General features: G+C 39.2%; 1 protein-coding gene across 25 annotated transcripts in view; it reads right to left on the reverse strand.

Moving 5' to 3' along the window:
- LOC112454584 (ankyrin-3) overlaps positions 1-15,955 on the reverse strand; it is an 83,071-nt gene that overhangs the window by 26,437 nt on the left and 40,679 nt on the right. For 19 of the 25 annotated variants that reach the window (XR_003040765.1, XR_003040764.1, XR_003040763.1 and 16 more), the window contains 14 exons: positions 12,645-12,773; positions 12,134-12,239; positions 9,802-9,879; positions 6,909-7,133; positions 6,568-6,728; positions 6,283-6,494; positions 5,822-6,026; positions 4,083-4,272; positions 3,844-3,979; positions 3,446-3,776; positions 3,138-3,341; positions 1,973-2,214; positions 1,615-1,663; positions 993-1,220 (listed from right to left, as the gene is read on the reverse strand). Coding sequence is in view for 4 of the 25 variants with exons in the window: in XM_025016069.1 (XP_024871837.1) it covers positions 993-1,220; positions 1,615-1,663; positions 1,973-2,214; positions 3,138-3,341; positions 3,446-3,776; positions 3,844-3,979; positions 4,083-4,272; positions 5,822-6,026; positions 6,283-6,494; positions 6,568-6,728; positions 6,909-7,133; positions 9,802-9,879; positions 12,134-12,239; positions 12,645-12,773 (2,496 nt within the window). In the remaining 21 variants the exon portion in view is untranslated. Of the gene's footprint in view, positions 1-992; positions 1,221-1,614; positions 1,664-1,972; positions 2,215-3,137; positions 3,342-3,445; positions 3,777-3,843; positions 3,980-4,082; positions 4,273-5,009; positions 5,178-5,821; positions 6,027-6,282; positions 6,495-6,567; positions 6,729-6,908; positions 7,134-8,865; positions 8,884-9,801; positions 9,880-12,133; positions 12,240-12,644; positions 12,774-13,750; positions 13,935-15,955 lie in introns of those variants that run through there. The other 6 variants (XR_003040750.1, XR_003040758.1, XR_003040761.1 and 3 more) reach the window with 5 other exon arrangements.

A 15,955-nucleotide genomic window follows, 5' to 3' on the forward strand; every position in this document is an offset into this window, starting at 1 on the left:
TCCGTTATATATTAAAGTAAAAGCAAGCTGGTAAAATTCCGAAGAGATCCGCATTGGCTTCCAGAACCTGTGAGTGAACGGCTTAGAGACAAATGTTTAGTGCTCACGTACGTTATTTGCGCTCTGCAAAACGTACAGTGTTTCTTTATTAAGCTGAGATAAATTTTATGCATTGACGTGAATCGTGTCCAGAATCATTATAACAATTACAGTATTCCTTATTCATGTATTAGCGTTTATTCGACCGCAACGTTTCGCTGAAATAAGATCGTGCACATTGTTGATTGAATACTTACGTAAAAATTAAAGCTTGCTTCATAAACGACGATAACAAGTCACAAGTGAAAATTCAATGTACAAAATAGATTAGGATTGAGGTATATCTACTTAAAAACTACGGTCTTGGCATATAATTTATATACGCCAATATAATTAAATAAGTAATTACGTGTGCATTTGTTACGACATAACTGCATAACGGTGATACGTATCATTTATCACAAATGAAGAAACAAACGTCCATAAGAATATATAAGAAGATTCACCGAAAAATAGTATTATTAAGAGAGAAGAGAATAATGCCAAACACGCGCAAAGAAATGTATAAAGCTATTCGAGAAATATAATTGTACATCTCGTGCATTGTTCGAAAGTCTTTTAAGCGAGTACATTTCATAACTGAACACGATATCACTAAAGAAAAGTGTATCTCCGATCTAGCGAGGTCTATAGCGAGTCCGTCGAAACGCAGTTCGTCGACAGATGGTTAATACGAGTAAGTCGATCCCCTTAGGATCAAGCGTGCGCCCGCAGCATTAATCCAATCATGCTGCTGAATTTTAAGTAATTATGTATGTAAGAATGCGCAGTCCCGCATTTGGCGACGTAGCTCCGCTAAAACTCGATTAACGGCTGCCGGTTTTCTTTGCCAGTAGTAGTAAGCACGGCCCCTCAACCCACCATTCATTCAAATCGCTTTCAAGCTCACTTACCAGAGACTATCTTGTTGGCGTCGGCGATCGCTTTCTGGCGTTTTGCCTCCGGATCGTCCAGTTCGTCACGCGACTTTTTGCTCATCGTGTCGGTCGTGTGGCATTTGTGCTCAAGGTAATCAGCCATCATGTCGCCGAGCTCTTTCTCGTCGCTCGCGTATTTGTCTTTGATGGGGGTCGAGGTTCCGTTGAATACAGTGCCGTTTGTGATTGTGATGTGCTCTTTGGCTGTGAAGTGCAGAAAATGCGTAAACGAGACACATAGGTAACACGAGCTGATGTGAAACGTTGCATGACAAATGTAACGGATATACGTGGCCGCAGTAAGATTGCCCGGCAAAGCGTTGACTAATACGTTTTCTAGGTAAGCACGAGTAAAAGTGTTCGTTTCTGTGTATTTGACACAACTAATAACGCGCGTTGTGGCGTGGCGTGCATCATTCAAGTATTGTGAGCCGTGACGTCACATTTTTTATTGCAGTATGTATTGTAGTATAATGAAAGAGAAAATGTATAATATTCAATTATTTTTGACAAATTGTATCTAATATAATATGTTAAAACGCAATGCAAGAGCGAGTAATAATAAAATTAAGTTTATAGATATTGCTGTTACACTTACGTTTATCGCGTGCGCCAGTGATACTAAGATCCTCGATTGATTCAGAGTCCTAGAACAAAGAGAGAATTGCGTTTTATCTTGGCGATTAGAAGAATCCCACGCTCATGGAGAAGTAGTTATTTGAGTAAATTACTGTTATGTATAAGCCTTTTAACTGTTGTAGCATACGTAAAAGAGTTATTATGAGATATAAAGTGGAAGGATCGTATCTTCTTCAATTGCGCTTAATAATAGCGCTCGCTAGATAACAAGACTAAGGTCAAGCGATAAAATATCATCTTTTGCTTTGTCACATGTTGACTTGAATTAAATTACAATTATGCATGTAAATTCTTCCAGATTTGCATAAGATGCGCACCTTCATTCTATCGGGCTCTTCGTAATCAGGGTCCATCTTAGGATCCATAGTTGCATCACGGCGAAGTGACGTGTTTCTCGACGGCCCCAATTCCTCCTTCAATGAATCAAATCCTGGCTGATCCAATCTGACTCTCGCTACAGCTTTTTCAACGTCGTCAGTCACTAACTCGACGTTGAAGATACATTTGTTCACTATATCTTCTCGCCCGATTTTATTGAGAGCCTTTTCTAACGTGTTTCCTACAAATTAAGAACGACCCGTGATATTTCAATCTATTAATGTGAATAGATAAAAGTGGACAATTCAATATATTATAAACATTTATTATAATACATTGTTCTATATATTCTTTAAATATCATAAGTATCAATAGGTTTTAAAAGCAAGAATACATTATCGATATTCACATCGTCAAAATTTATTACTAATAATATTTTTATTCGCTTTCTTTTGATTTTGCACAGACCTGAATGTATTGCACATTGTGGACGTAAGCAAGGCTGTCTCCGAAATATTAACAAAAGCTCGCTCGTGTAATAATTCTGATTTTCATATTCTTGATATAAAGATATAAACATCGTTTTCTTTTCTATATTTTTCTTCGTTAGAATTAAATTAATTAAAATCTAAGGAAACAGCGGTCTTGAAAAAATGTATTACTTTATCGCAGGAATGTCGGGATATTAAATAATCTCGGTAATACAGATTCAGAGATACAAATAATTCGGCGATTTGTAAAACCGGTACAAATAAAGAAGCTGCAGAGGACACTCAGATTTTAATCACTTTAACTGCGCGACTGCCGATCACATACTGCGGAATCACGCCCGCTTGTTATTTCTACCGATTGCAGAAACATCGCGAGTTATGTGCGAGTCAATGCCATTAGCGGGAAGGAAGGAGAGGGAACGAAGCGTGTAGACTTATGTCAGGCATAATAATGCACGGTGATGAGATCATCACATATCTACGTTGCTAGGAGAGATTCCTCACGCCTGACTCAACTATAGCGCGCGTGTCTAATTAATTGACCTTGCTAGCAAACAGGTTTTTTAAAGGTTACCAAGGCAGCTACCCGCAACTCTCATTCATCGAAAATTAACACGTTACGCTAGTTCGGTGATGTAAAGATAAATAAATTGCGTAATGCCCGCGGACTCACCTGTGGCTTTGTTTCCACTGTTTTGCCAGATTTTGAACATGGCAGCGGCCTGTTGCGCGGGTTTGTCAGGATATTCTTGTTTTATTAGGGCCACATCGTTGGGTGGAATATTCAACTCTTCCGCTAGTGGTTCCCAATCTTTATCCAATAAATTAGCGATGTCTGTTAAACGGATGGTCGCTCTGTGTATAGCATCTGGTCTGCCTGAAAACAATATTCGTTTTTCGTAAAATATAGAAAACTTTGGTAACATGTGTCGTTAGTAATTAATTTCCATTTTATTATATCACATATTATTGTTCACTTACTTATTCCACCATCGCGTAGGAAACTGTAGTTCTTCGACAATTCCAATAAATCGAGCTCGGAGACCGCAGTATCCGGAGAAATCTTCTCCGGTAGCAAAATGTTTAGCGTGCAGATCGGCGTTTGTGGTAGTTCACCTCTCGGAACCTTAGGCTCGCTCATAAACATGATTCGACCCATCATATCCGCGGCATCCGGATCCTTTATTCTCGCTGTGAATGGGACCCTATTTTCCTTGAAAGCTCTGAACGGTAGTTGCAGCTGTTCACCGGTTTTCAGAACGGGTACGAGATTTCCCGAAAATTCCATGTATTGCGTTTTTCCTTCGAGAACCTGTAGCATTGAGTAAGATTTAATGAACACTTTGACGGCAATCTGCATTTTTATTGCCGACAGTTACCTCGACGTCTCGACTTTTTGCGACTTCTGTAAAATGTTCCTGATGCTCTAAAGTTTTGTCCTCTTTGTCGTCCGTCATACAGAACACACGTAGTCTCGCTTCCAATGGATCCACCCGTTTCGCAAAAACTACGAACCTATCATAAAATAAACATTAAAATAGTTTCTTCCTGTATAATTTGCACCTGTGTAATTTATCACTAAAAATTCACGTGTCACGTTACATCAGTCGAAACGTACTTAGCCATGAAGGGCACATGTGTCGCGTGCGTGTAGAGTTCCGTGGCCATTTTCGTGGCCTCGGAAATATTACGGCAGTCCATTAACCAGAAACGGGCGGAAACTGTGGTGGTGAAGGAAACGCAATCTTTCACAAAGGTCAACGGCGTCGAGCCTGTGACGTCCTCCCAGACTGCCCGAGTCTGACCCCCTGAACGACATACATGCCAAGTCCAATAACATTATTAAAATATGTCCGTGTTGCAGATTCGCAGGTGACAAAAGTGAAATATGTGTGGTATATTTTCGCACGACCGAGATTAAATACGGGCAATTAACAATTCGGATATGAATCAGTTTCTATGAGTAAAAATAATACTGGGTATATTAATCGATAAATAATTATCAACCCGAGGAAATTTTGCATTTAAAAACGGTCGCTGTGAGTGCGTTGTTGTTAGGTGCTTTTTATCAATGTTTGAGTGTAATAAAAAGTAGGTACATGGCGACCGAATGATAATGCTTGCAAAATCAAGAGAAAGCGCTATATACGAAATGTGTAAAAAGCAATCGTAGGTGTATGGATGTAAGATAATTGTGATAAATAGAAATGATATCGCAAAATAATAATCAATATGTGTCATTTTATGAAAAAAGTGATTAAAGTAATATTAAATTAAAAGACAGATAAGAAGACAAAAATAATTATATGTATATCTTTTGATTTTAGGAGTATACTGTAGAAATACTGTAATACTTGAAATATATTCTCAACAGATTACAGCTAAAATAAACTAAATGTGATAGTATTCAGTGTAATATTGTATGTAACATTGTTATAATGACATAAATCTTTTTAGATTATATGATTGGGTATTACAGAGGACAATTATATAATCCATATACTTGATATATACATATATATATAATATATGTATGTATATGTATATCATGAGTACAATTTCATATAAATCACAAATTACTAATATATTAAAGCGATTACCAGACAAACGAATGTGCTGAAACAAAAACTTTGAAGTTAACTCTTAACAATGGGCTAGATATAGTAAAATGTTATCTACTTTAATTGATAATCCATACCTAAATGACTCAATCCTAACAATATGCAAGCATTAACAATGAATCACAACAAGATATGTATACAATAATGATACTCAACGAAATGTTTCTAAGAAACATGCAGCTACCATCTCCCTTTTAAATCTCTATCCGAAAGTCCTCGGGACATTTCTCGATAATACGACGGACGACAAAAGAAATCATTTCTCGATAATACGATAGACGACAAAAAAAATCATTTACGACAAAACATACGACATATCTCCCAACATTCACATACATAAATCGATTTTCTCCATTTAATTGAAAATTTCACACTGGAACATCTTTACACGCTGGTGCAAGTCACGAATCGTACAGACTGTTACCATACTAAACATAAACGAGTTGCAAAAGTGCTGCTACCATTTAAGCAATCTTTTCGTGCAACGTACGATACTTGGTTCGCAGTTCCGAGTGACCTGAGAACAGACGATATAGCCTACCGACTGCGTTTCATGCCTGCTAAACTACAGTAAACCGATATCCGAATGCGTAATAACGTAAGTTCGGCAAGAGCGTATATATATATACGCCAAAGGTATATGCGTATAATATTAGTTCCAGCTGTTTATATCGGTAAGAGATTCTCCAGTAAGACGGTACGCTGCTCTACAATGTTACGTGCAAGCATATATTACCAGTTATGCTGCACAGGAGTCTCAAAGTCGGCGCGTCTCCGGAATACTGATTGATCATGCCTTTATTGGCCGCCTGTGGTACTGGAATAGTTAAAGTTATCGGCTTGTGGAACTTCCTTCGTCTCGGCTCGACGGTAACGATCGGCGACACGGCTACTCTGTTTCCGAGTAACTTGGCCACGAGATCCGCCGGTATAGGATGTGCCTGTAATATGTAACAATAACTTTATTGAATACAATAAATAACTTATGGAAAGATGTACCTCTGAAGAATTATATTACGTATATTAAATTATTTATCAAATGTTCCAATTTCTTAATTTACAAAGACATAGGCGATTTTTGGAGATTTAAATGACCAATTCCTTCGCCTATCGTGAGTAATTAATCATTTTTAAATGCTAGTAAATGCAGATGAGTTAATAAACATATTTAATTAATGAAGGGAAACGGATAAATACCTGCAGACCGACTCTGATTTTCTTAGTAAGGGCCGCTTGCGGGAAGACAGCTTGTACTTGTGGTACAGCGGATGACGACACGGTGCCGCCCTCGGGACCAACCGCGTGGACCTCTTGTCGGATGCGAGATACTACCGCGAAGTAATGTGGGAAATCTACGGTGAGTATCCTCACGATACGAGACGTCTGGAGATCCTCTAGCTGGCTTAGCTCTGAAAAGGTACATCAGCTCAGTGATTGCCATATCATTCTAGAATCGCGATAAAGAAGTTGCTTGAATCATACCTTCACCCTCAAAGCTCTCGTTAAGCACATCCTGGACAGCCTCCTCGCTGGCTTCCAAGGTGTGCTCGCGCCAAGTCTCTCCGTTGTCCGATCGCAGAATCACTATTTCCCGTTCCTTTCCGCGCAGCGACGCGAAATGTGGCACCTCTATGATAACGGGGCTGCACACGAAAAAAAATTCTTAACGTTTAAGCAACTGCGTAATAAAGTATTATTCCAAAAAGTCTCTTCAGTTTACTTTACACTTATCATTAGTCCGAAAAAACGCAATAAGCGTGTATACTTCCGACCGCAGTTGGAATGGAAAAATAAAATCGTTGAAAGATAATTGAGGAACGTACCCCAGGAATTTCGCACCCACAGGACCCAATTCGAGGATGCGGCTGGCCAACGCTTCTCCCTCCATCAAGGGGGGCGGGTTGGTCAATTTGTCTCTCCTCAGGTATCTGCACGTGACGCGCATAGGCATCGCGGCCTTACGCGGTGGAACAATCACGCGGACGCCACTGTGCCTGCAACCGCGCATCGCACCGCCTCTCGCGTCCACCAAGAAGGAAACCAGGAAGCTGGGGAGATTTTGAGAGAGTGTTACGTTCGGGCTTACGACACGTCGCGTGGGATCGTCCAGGATATTATTACAAAAAATTGCAATAAAAAAATTGCATTATATATGTGGAGGCTGCTTACAAAAGATGCACAGTCAAGGTCTATTTTAGGTACCCAAAATATGTGTGTCCTCGACATTACTTTCAAACACGCGCGATATCGCTTTGTCGAACCATCAGAACAGTTTACAGAAATTTACGTTAATTCGAAAATAGAATGAGTTTGTCATATAACATATGCATTTTGAAAAACCCCGCAGTGGACGATATAAAAAAATATCACAGTTATAATTTTTAATTGTTATATATATCAACGTTAGACCAAAATTTCACGGAACTCGCAATAAAAGGATACCATGGTAGAAAATTAAAAGTCGAACTTATATACGTGAATAATTCTAACATTAATATCAGTCACAATGCACTGTATAATTCGCTGACGCGAATTAACTGTTACGAAAAGTGCGTAAAGCTGGAAAGCATAATATTCTCGAGAAATTGTACTATAAGCGTGATATCCGTGAATCGGAGATTATGACGATCTCATATATGAGATTATTGTTAAAATTTAGACACAATATGCGCTTCGAGCGCGTTAACACCATGACATTATCAGCTGTGACGTGTCTTTCCTACGGTGACAGTGAGATAATTCGTACTACGTTCTATCGACACTTAATTGTTGTGCGTAAATGTAATTACTTTGGCTCAATGTAATGTGGATAAGATTATACGACAATGAGATGTACGGCAAAATAAGAGATAAATAAAACAGCTATCTATACAGGTCCAGCTATCAGCGTGGACATTTCTACGAGATGACAACGGGTTGCACGAGGTGTGTGTATGGGTGTATATAGGTGTGAGTATACGTGTGGCAAAATAAGAGATAAATAAAACGGCTAAGTAGATCAAATCTATGGGTAATCCTACGTGAGACGTCTGTCGAATGAATGTGATACAGCCGTAAGCGCCAAACTACCGACATTGAAGGCAACGAAAGTGTCATCTAACTCGATTCAAACGAATTGGTTCTATTCAGTCGCTCTCAACTACCCGCATTCTTTAGCATGTAGCTGATGCCGGCGCTGAGAGACCCACTGATCCGCCTGTGAATTATTCACAGGAGAATTGTGTAATGCACATCGCGCAGCGAACATAAACTCAGCAAGGACGTTCCTCGCGATATTGACACCCGGCGTCGATTAGTGCGGTCGTTCGAGTGCGCAGTTATTAAAGAGTAGCCGCAGTTCATTTTTCTCCTCGTTTTTTCTTTTTATATTTTAAATTTAATAGATTTGTCGACGCCTGTGTAAACCGCGCTTACGTACGTTTCTACTGAATAAATTCACCGCCGAGAGTAACATGGAAAAATCGAGATTGACTGCAGGATGCGCGTGCCTGCCGTTTCATTCATCGCGTATTTCTTCGCGTTAAATTTTACTGATTTCTCGAGAGATCAAATTTATTTTATGAATCATCCTTTGATCGTTAAACGAGCTGCGTTCGCTGAGCGATGTACGATGTTTCTAAGAATAATAAGAGTCAGCGACTACAGGGGGTTGTGCGGCAACAGATATAGGCTGTGTATAACGATGGAAGAAAGAATAATCGAAAGAAAATCGAAGGAGGGGTGTGATATATGTACACGGCAAATTGCAGAAGCTAAGATTGATGAGAGAAGATCACTTACTTTCTCCACTGTGGAATTCTGCGAGTAGCGCAAATAAAATAACAGAGAGGATCGGGAACAAAATAAAAAACGCGTTAGTATCCATTCGTTCATAAACATGATGATGAGATGGCATAATAGAGAGATGATATATCGCTAATGAGTATCCTAATATCAGCACAATTTTACAGAATTTTTGTTCTTTAAATCAAATTCACATCAGCACGACACGTCTGATTCTTTTTTAAATCTTTTTTTTTGTTTCGCTTTCGTAAAATGTGCTCCTGTTCGTGATAATGATGATGATGATGATGATGATTGTTGCTGATCACTTCGTAAAGTGCACTCATCACACGCAAGCCACTTTTCTATTGTACACGACTACGAAACAAGAAGTAACAATAATAATTATGTATTATAGTAGAGAGAAAAAGATACGCAACACACTCACACTCTGCGAAAAGAAGACATACCTCGCGGAAGAAACTTAAAATGTAATGACGCTCCGAAATCTGTTTAATTTCGAACTGTACACTGAGAATTTGAGTCAATTTAAATCTTTTCCAATTGAGAAGTGCATCACTTCGAAATTATTATCGACCTAATTGGTGCGAAACAGATTTCGTCCGCGCGAAGTAATTCAACTTAAATTAACTATATGAGAGAAAAACATCCAGCGGCAGCTGTTGCAACGTTGAAACCTCCTACTTTCTACTATTCAACAATTTGTTGGAAGAACGATTCTTTCTCTTATAAATATTATAGCATGCTTAACTTTCCTCCCTCTTCGGACAGACTGCTATAACTGTGCTATTATTTTTAAATAATAAATAGAACTTTCCTTCTTTTACAGGTATCGTTAATATGTTTATCGTCGCTAATAATTGTGTTTTGCGCCATTATGCAAAATTTATATCGGCAGGAAAAAGAAGATAACGTAAAGGATATATGGTGTACCTGTCCCTCCACATTCCTTGTCCCTTCGGTGCGGTACTGAGCGCTGCCAGCGAGGTGCATAGGGAGTCTAGGGACTCGCTATTCTCAGAACAAAACCGATTTTGATTATCCGAATCAGTAATCTCGCTTATCATGCTCATGCTATCTCGCTTGTATAAATAGCACCCTTTTCGGTCGCCACTGCATTCATTTCAAGTCATTAGAGAAGTGCTCTGTGCTTTTCTTTCGAACACGCACAGTGCTCCACGTGCAAGAATGGCTCGATCAAGAACGTTGCGTCAATGTCATTGTTAAATAGATAGGCGGAACAACGGTCAAGATTTTCTAAAGGAGAAAATTTCCCATCGTCGCGGACATTCCTCACTCTGTTCAAACCGGGCGGTTAGTAGAATCGCCAGTGATAAATAAAATTACATTGGTCAAAGAATCGTTCATCCAAGAGTGAAAAACAGCATGCTAAACACTAAGTAATCGAACTCCGCTACGAACAAGCAGGCTGTACGAGAACATCAAGCGTTCTTGTATGGCTGAATGACTGTAAACTACCGTAAGTCCTGTCGTGAACATTAGGTAAAACAAATTGTATAGCAAAATTTATTATGAGCGTTATACTACCGCGGAAATCCGTGTTCCGATATCACGTTTGTTACGTGTTACAATCTTACATGATTATTCTATGTATATCTCACAGTAACCAGTTAGCTTATATATTTTAAGAAATGAGCGAACGAGTATATTTCGTGAGCATCCAGATATCACAGTTAGAATTTCATATACGTGCCACACCAGTTTCCTTTCTACAATCGGATACATTTACACCGAGAAAGTCTTTACTTAGAGCTGTTCTGAGTTAATTTATACCACGTGCTTTCTCCGTAAACCCAATGCAAACTTGAAAGATTATGCAAATATTGCACGCGACTTGAGTCAAATGACCATTATGGATATTAGGCACAGGTTATCAACGATCATGCGCTGATAACAGTGACGTAAATTTCTAGCATTTTTAAGCTCCACGTAGGAACAAACGTGAAATCATTTACGTTGAGCACGATCATGTGTACATTCTCATCCAGATTCGCAAAGTGCAAAATTTTTTTTATTCAATATTTCATTGATGTTATTTTGTAAATACGACTGTTCCATAATGTTTTATCACGATTTTATTAATAACTGTATCGATAAATAATTTCAATTAAGGAAACAATGTCTAAAATAAAATAATAAAAGTGAACAAAAATTATCGATTACCGTATTGCTTGTAACTATGAGATTCGTTCTATTACCAATCAGAAATTAAGATAATAATTAAGATAGTAATTAAGATAGTAAAATTAACGTAATGGGTAATTTATTGGGTGGCCAATCCAGTAGGGTTAATCACAGCAAGAAACTTTCACCAACACACAACTATATCATACTATAATACACATCATTATTGTTTCGTAGTACTAATCCAGCGTCAATCGCGATATGTACACCGGAGTACGAGGCCGCGTAGTATCGCGGATTAAATTTCTCGTAATATTGAATAACGATATTTATCCATAAAAATTCCCGTAATTTACAATAGAGAAAGGTTGCTGCGTGTAAAACTGAGCGAAATTTTGATACCGAGAAATCGACTAAAAAATTATTTTCTTATATGCTACATCATTTATCACGATTTAAAATAGAAGGAGATAATTATTATACGATATAGCTATTATACGATAAGAATACTAAAGCCTTTAAAACCTCTGTCTCTAAAACCTTCTAAAATCGGATAAGAAGACGAAAGACAAAATTTTGTTTACAATTGAGACTAATGACGACAGTTTCCGCAGAGCAATAATAATCGTTTGAAACTTCTATAAATAGAGTTTTTGATTTTATACATGTACAAGACACTCTCCTTACTATCGAATAAATTCAAATCCGTGGATATTAAATCATCAACAACATGCGTCGAATTTTGAGCATGTCGTAATGTTATAATTTTAATATTATATACGCTCATCACGGCACACCATGCAATTATAATTTGATCTCGCTAATTAATGCTCTTTTTATGTCTCAATTATCATTGGAAGAGAATATTTTCTTTCAGAGTAAACCAGAAAAAATTATTACAATTATCAATACTTAAAAATCCTTCATATGCTATAGCTATATTGTTATAATTTAATCTAGTTTCAAAAATTATTGAAATTTTATGTTGCAGTATTTTAACGAAATTTTGAAATAGATCGCATAACCGTCACTAATGAAATTTCATCATTTTAAATGTCTTTCTTTTAATTAATAAAGTTGAAAGTGAGAAAGAAAAAAGTATATATAAAATATTACGTACCCGACATGAACAGGATGCCTGTTGATGTCTACATTGTCTGGCTTAAGATTGGCCGCGTTTGTACGTTGATAATGTTCTTTCGTAATCATCTCTGTTATGGTTGGCGCTAGAAAACACATCGCCATGCACGTTAAATTTATTTTCCGAGGATGATCTAATCTGATTAACGCGATGTGCAGAGTAATCGAATGTTTGGCTCTGCGATACGTCGCGGAATATTAAGTGCTATAGAACACATATACAGCTACTATCTCGCGTTCCTCGTGTAATCTACCGAAATAGCAAAATTATCGAATTACCAGCAGAATTGTATAAACAACAGATTAGATAGATTCGACGCGCGTATAGAATCGCTTAAAAATAATATCGCGACGGAATATTACTGATTTTCAACAGAATTACCAATAATCAACGCGAAAGACTCGAAAGCAAGCGACGACTTGACGATATTATTCTGACTGATACCTGACAAAGCGCGCGTGAGGAACGTAGCCAATATATGTTTACTTACCTCCGGAATGTCGATTATCTCTCTCGTCGTCGGTCACGTTCACGCGCATCGAGTCATCCCCCATGGACTTCATATCGTCAACAGTCATGTATCTGTACTGCTGTTGGTCGCTGAGCATTGGATCCTCACCTGCGATAAATATTAGGCTTAATAAGGTAGACGGAAAGGCGCGGATACGTTCGCGAGAGCAAACGGGAGAGTCCGAGGAAACGGATGAGACTCTCATATTCTGGAATGTCACCGAGTTCGAATGAGCTGTACGATGTGTGAAAAGATATATTCGCAAGTATAATCTCTACGAGAGTATGCGTATACGCAAGTGAGAATGTGAGTTATGTGAGCCTGCAAATAAGAAAGAAACCATTGCCAAGTACATCGTTGCAGTCAAGCTGAAGAAGCGAGATCTGTTGTATTTTAGTGTGTCTGAGTGGCACGTGGCTTGTCTAATGATTTGGAGTTTTTGCTAAATAAATCAAAATTGTGTACGATCGCCGCTGGAAGGATTTGGCTCTATTTAATTCTTGCGCGGGATAGAAATAACGTTATCGCGCCGGATTAAATGTACATCGGACGGTATATATGTTCTAAATTATTTCGATGGGTCCTCGAGTGTTTCAAATCGCAGACACCACTCGTTGATCCGAATGAAAAACAGAGCCGCAACGCAGTTGCAACGGTTACATTTAATCGTGCAGAAGATTCGCGTGCAGTGTTCCTTACACTTCAACCCCTTCGTCAATCTTTAATCGTACGATAAAAATTATTGCTATGTTAAATGGTAATCTTCTCGAACGAGGTATTTGTAACTACAATGGATGAAGTCTGTAATTTATACACATTTCGCTTTGAACATCTAACGGGACGAAAGGAAGAAATTAAGCTACGCGGTTCATAAATTTTTAAATAAAAATATGACAAAATTTCTGATTCCCAATTTTAATTATTTCCTTTAATTATGTATTTAATATTATATATTAAATGGACGTTTTTTTTATGACATTTAATAAGCTAGGTTTCGGCCAATTTTATTCAAGAAATCGGAAAGGTTTATAGATATCGTGCGGTGCCACGTACTAACGGCAGGGTGTCGCGAAATCACGTCATACCTTCTGTCAATTGGGGTCACGGTTGGATACATCTCACACCCAAGAGGTACGTATAAACGAGCGTAATTTGATGGGACGTCGTCGGCTGGGACGTGTACGAACCGTATCACATTTTTCATGCGACTGAGAGCCGCGCGCCTTACGATCCCGCGTTATCAGATATTCCAAGAATGTAGGCCATGATTATCTAATGAACGGTCAGCCTACAAATTCGCCTCCCACAACGTCTCTCTGCCGTACCGTTACCATAATCACAAATTAACTTTACGCGGCTTATTGTTAGTGCCGAAAAGATTGCCGATCCAGCACCATTAACCATTCGATAATAACATTTTTTTCTCAAGAATCATTCCGATAAACATCGTTCATCTTGGGTATCTTGTGGGAATTATTATTACCTCTTGAAATAGAATTGCCTATGACTAATGCAAAAATCTTGCGAGCAAAAGGCGCTTAATTGGTGATTAACACGCACATGCGGCAGAGATTATCACAACAGCATCGATAGTATAATGTATATAATACATAAAAAACTAACATCTTGTATATAATCAAGAATATTATACAAGAAATAATATAATTATAAAACAATAACATTAACATAATTTAAAAAATATTTAAAATATTATAAAAATATATGATAATAAAAAAAAACGAGAATGAAGACTAATAATGACATAATACAAATTCTTTTGATCAGTGGCTTAATTAACGTAGCTTTTCAAATTCAAGTGGTCCAGATTTTGTATCATTGTTTTTCAGCGGAATGCAACGAATTTGACGGGAATATCTTTGGCACGCCGACGTCCGCGCTCTCCGTAGACATTCCTGATCTACATTTCACGACGATTTCGGCGCAGTTCTAGGAAAATCTGGCCCAGCTCTGCCGTTACCCCATTCCCTTATGGTTCGCCCATGAAGCGACGTCACGAGCTATCCGCGGAACTCGTGATATTGCCCGTTAATATCTAAAATTAATGTAAACATTCGAAACGGTGGACGGACGACGATACCGTGCGCCGCGCCGCCGTAGGAAACTGTAACGTAGAAGCGCTAATTTTAACGATGTTCAAGGCCACGGTGGCCGAAGAGCCGCGGCGATTTCGCTCATCTCCTTCCCTCTCTCGTTCTCTTTTTTTCTCTTTCTTTCTTGAAAAGCCGGCCCGCTTCTATCTACGCGCGACCTCATAGGCAACGACCTATATCTTTCCGCTGCGAACTACGCCAGCGAAATGGCAAGCTACACAATAATCACGTCGAATCTCGTTGAGTGCAGTTAAAATGTTGACGCGCGACGTCATGCACGAGAATAGTGCTAATCGCAATCAAAGAAAGAGAGAAGGAGACACCGCGCTCGTTTTAAGCGCGGCGACTAATCGGATCGGAGCGCGCCGCTCGTAAAACCGTCCGATGAAAGATTCAAGGGTGCGCGTTCAGGGCCGAGGGAAGTCAAGGCGTGCCGGAAAAACCTTCCCCTTCGATCGCGTAATACCGACCTTTCGAATCACGCGACGTAATCGCACCGTCGCGAAATCACGTCGTTCCGACGACGCGCGACGTACCTATGTTTCAACGATCGTGTCAGTTTTGCTCGCTAAAATTCGCGGACGACATTCGCGACGCGGAGGATACACGAGACTAATTTTTTTCGCAACGTCTTCTCCGCTGGATTCGTTTATCGATCTGTCGTTTATCGCTTGCACGTAATCCGCGCGTATCGCCGAAGACGGCAGCATTACGCAAAAAATGAGTGAACTTTGGAGATTTTGCGAAATAAGTCACCGTATCAGAATTCGGTCCAGACTGGTCCAGACTTAATTCGATTGACTTTACGTAACTGATCCTTAATCGGATAAGAATCTCCCAAACAGCACACAATTGTGCTATTTGGGCTGCTGCTTCAGTTTTCTTCGCGCCGCGGCGCCGTCCGAGAAACAAGAATCGAGAGAAAAATGCGGAAGCAATTAGATCTTACGCAATACACCAGGCGCAATATCGTTTTCACGTCACGGAATTCTATCTATCTATCGCGGGATTTAACGGAGCGTTTGTTAACGCCGCGAGGCCATTAACGGGATGATATTTCCTCGACGGGCGGCGGGATGTTTGTTATTCGTTCACCAGTTCGGCCGACCCAGTTACTCGCCGCGCGGGCAAAACGGCAATTAACCCGGCTACGATACGCGACTTTATCGCGGTCGTATA

The sequence above is a fragment of the Temnothorax curvispinosus genome, unplaced genomic scaffold, assembly GCF_003070985.1.
Source record: "Temnothorax curvispinosus isolate PA1 unplaced genomic scaffold, ASM307098v1 QBEX01005133.1, whole genome shotgun sequence".
NCBI lineage: Eukaryota > Metazoa > Arthropoda > Insecta > Hymenoptera > Formicidae > Temnothorax > Temnothorax curvispinosus.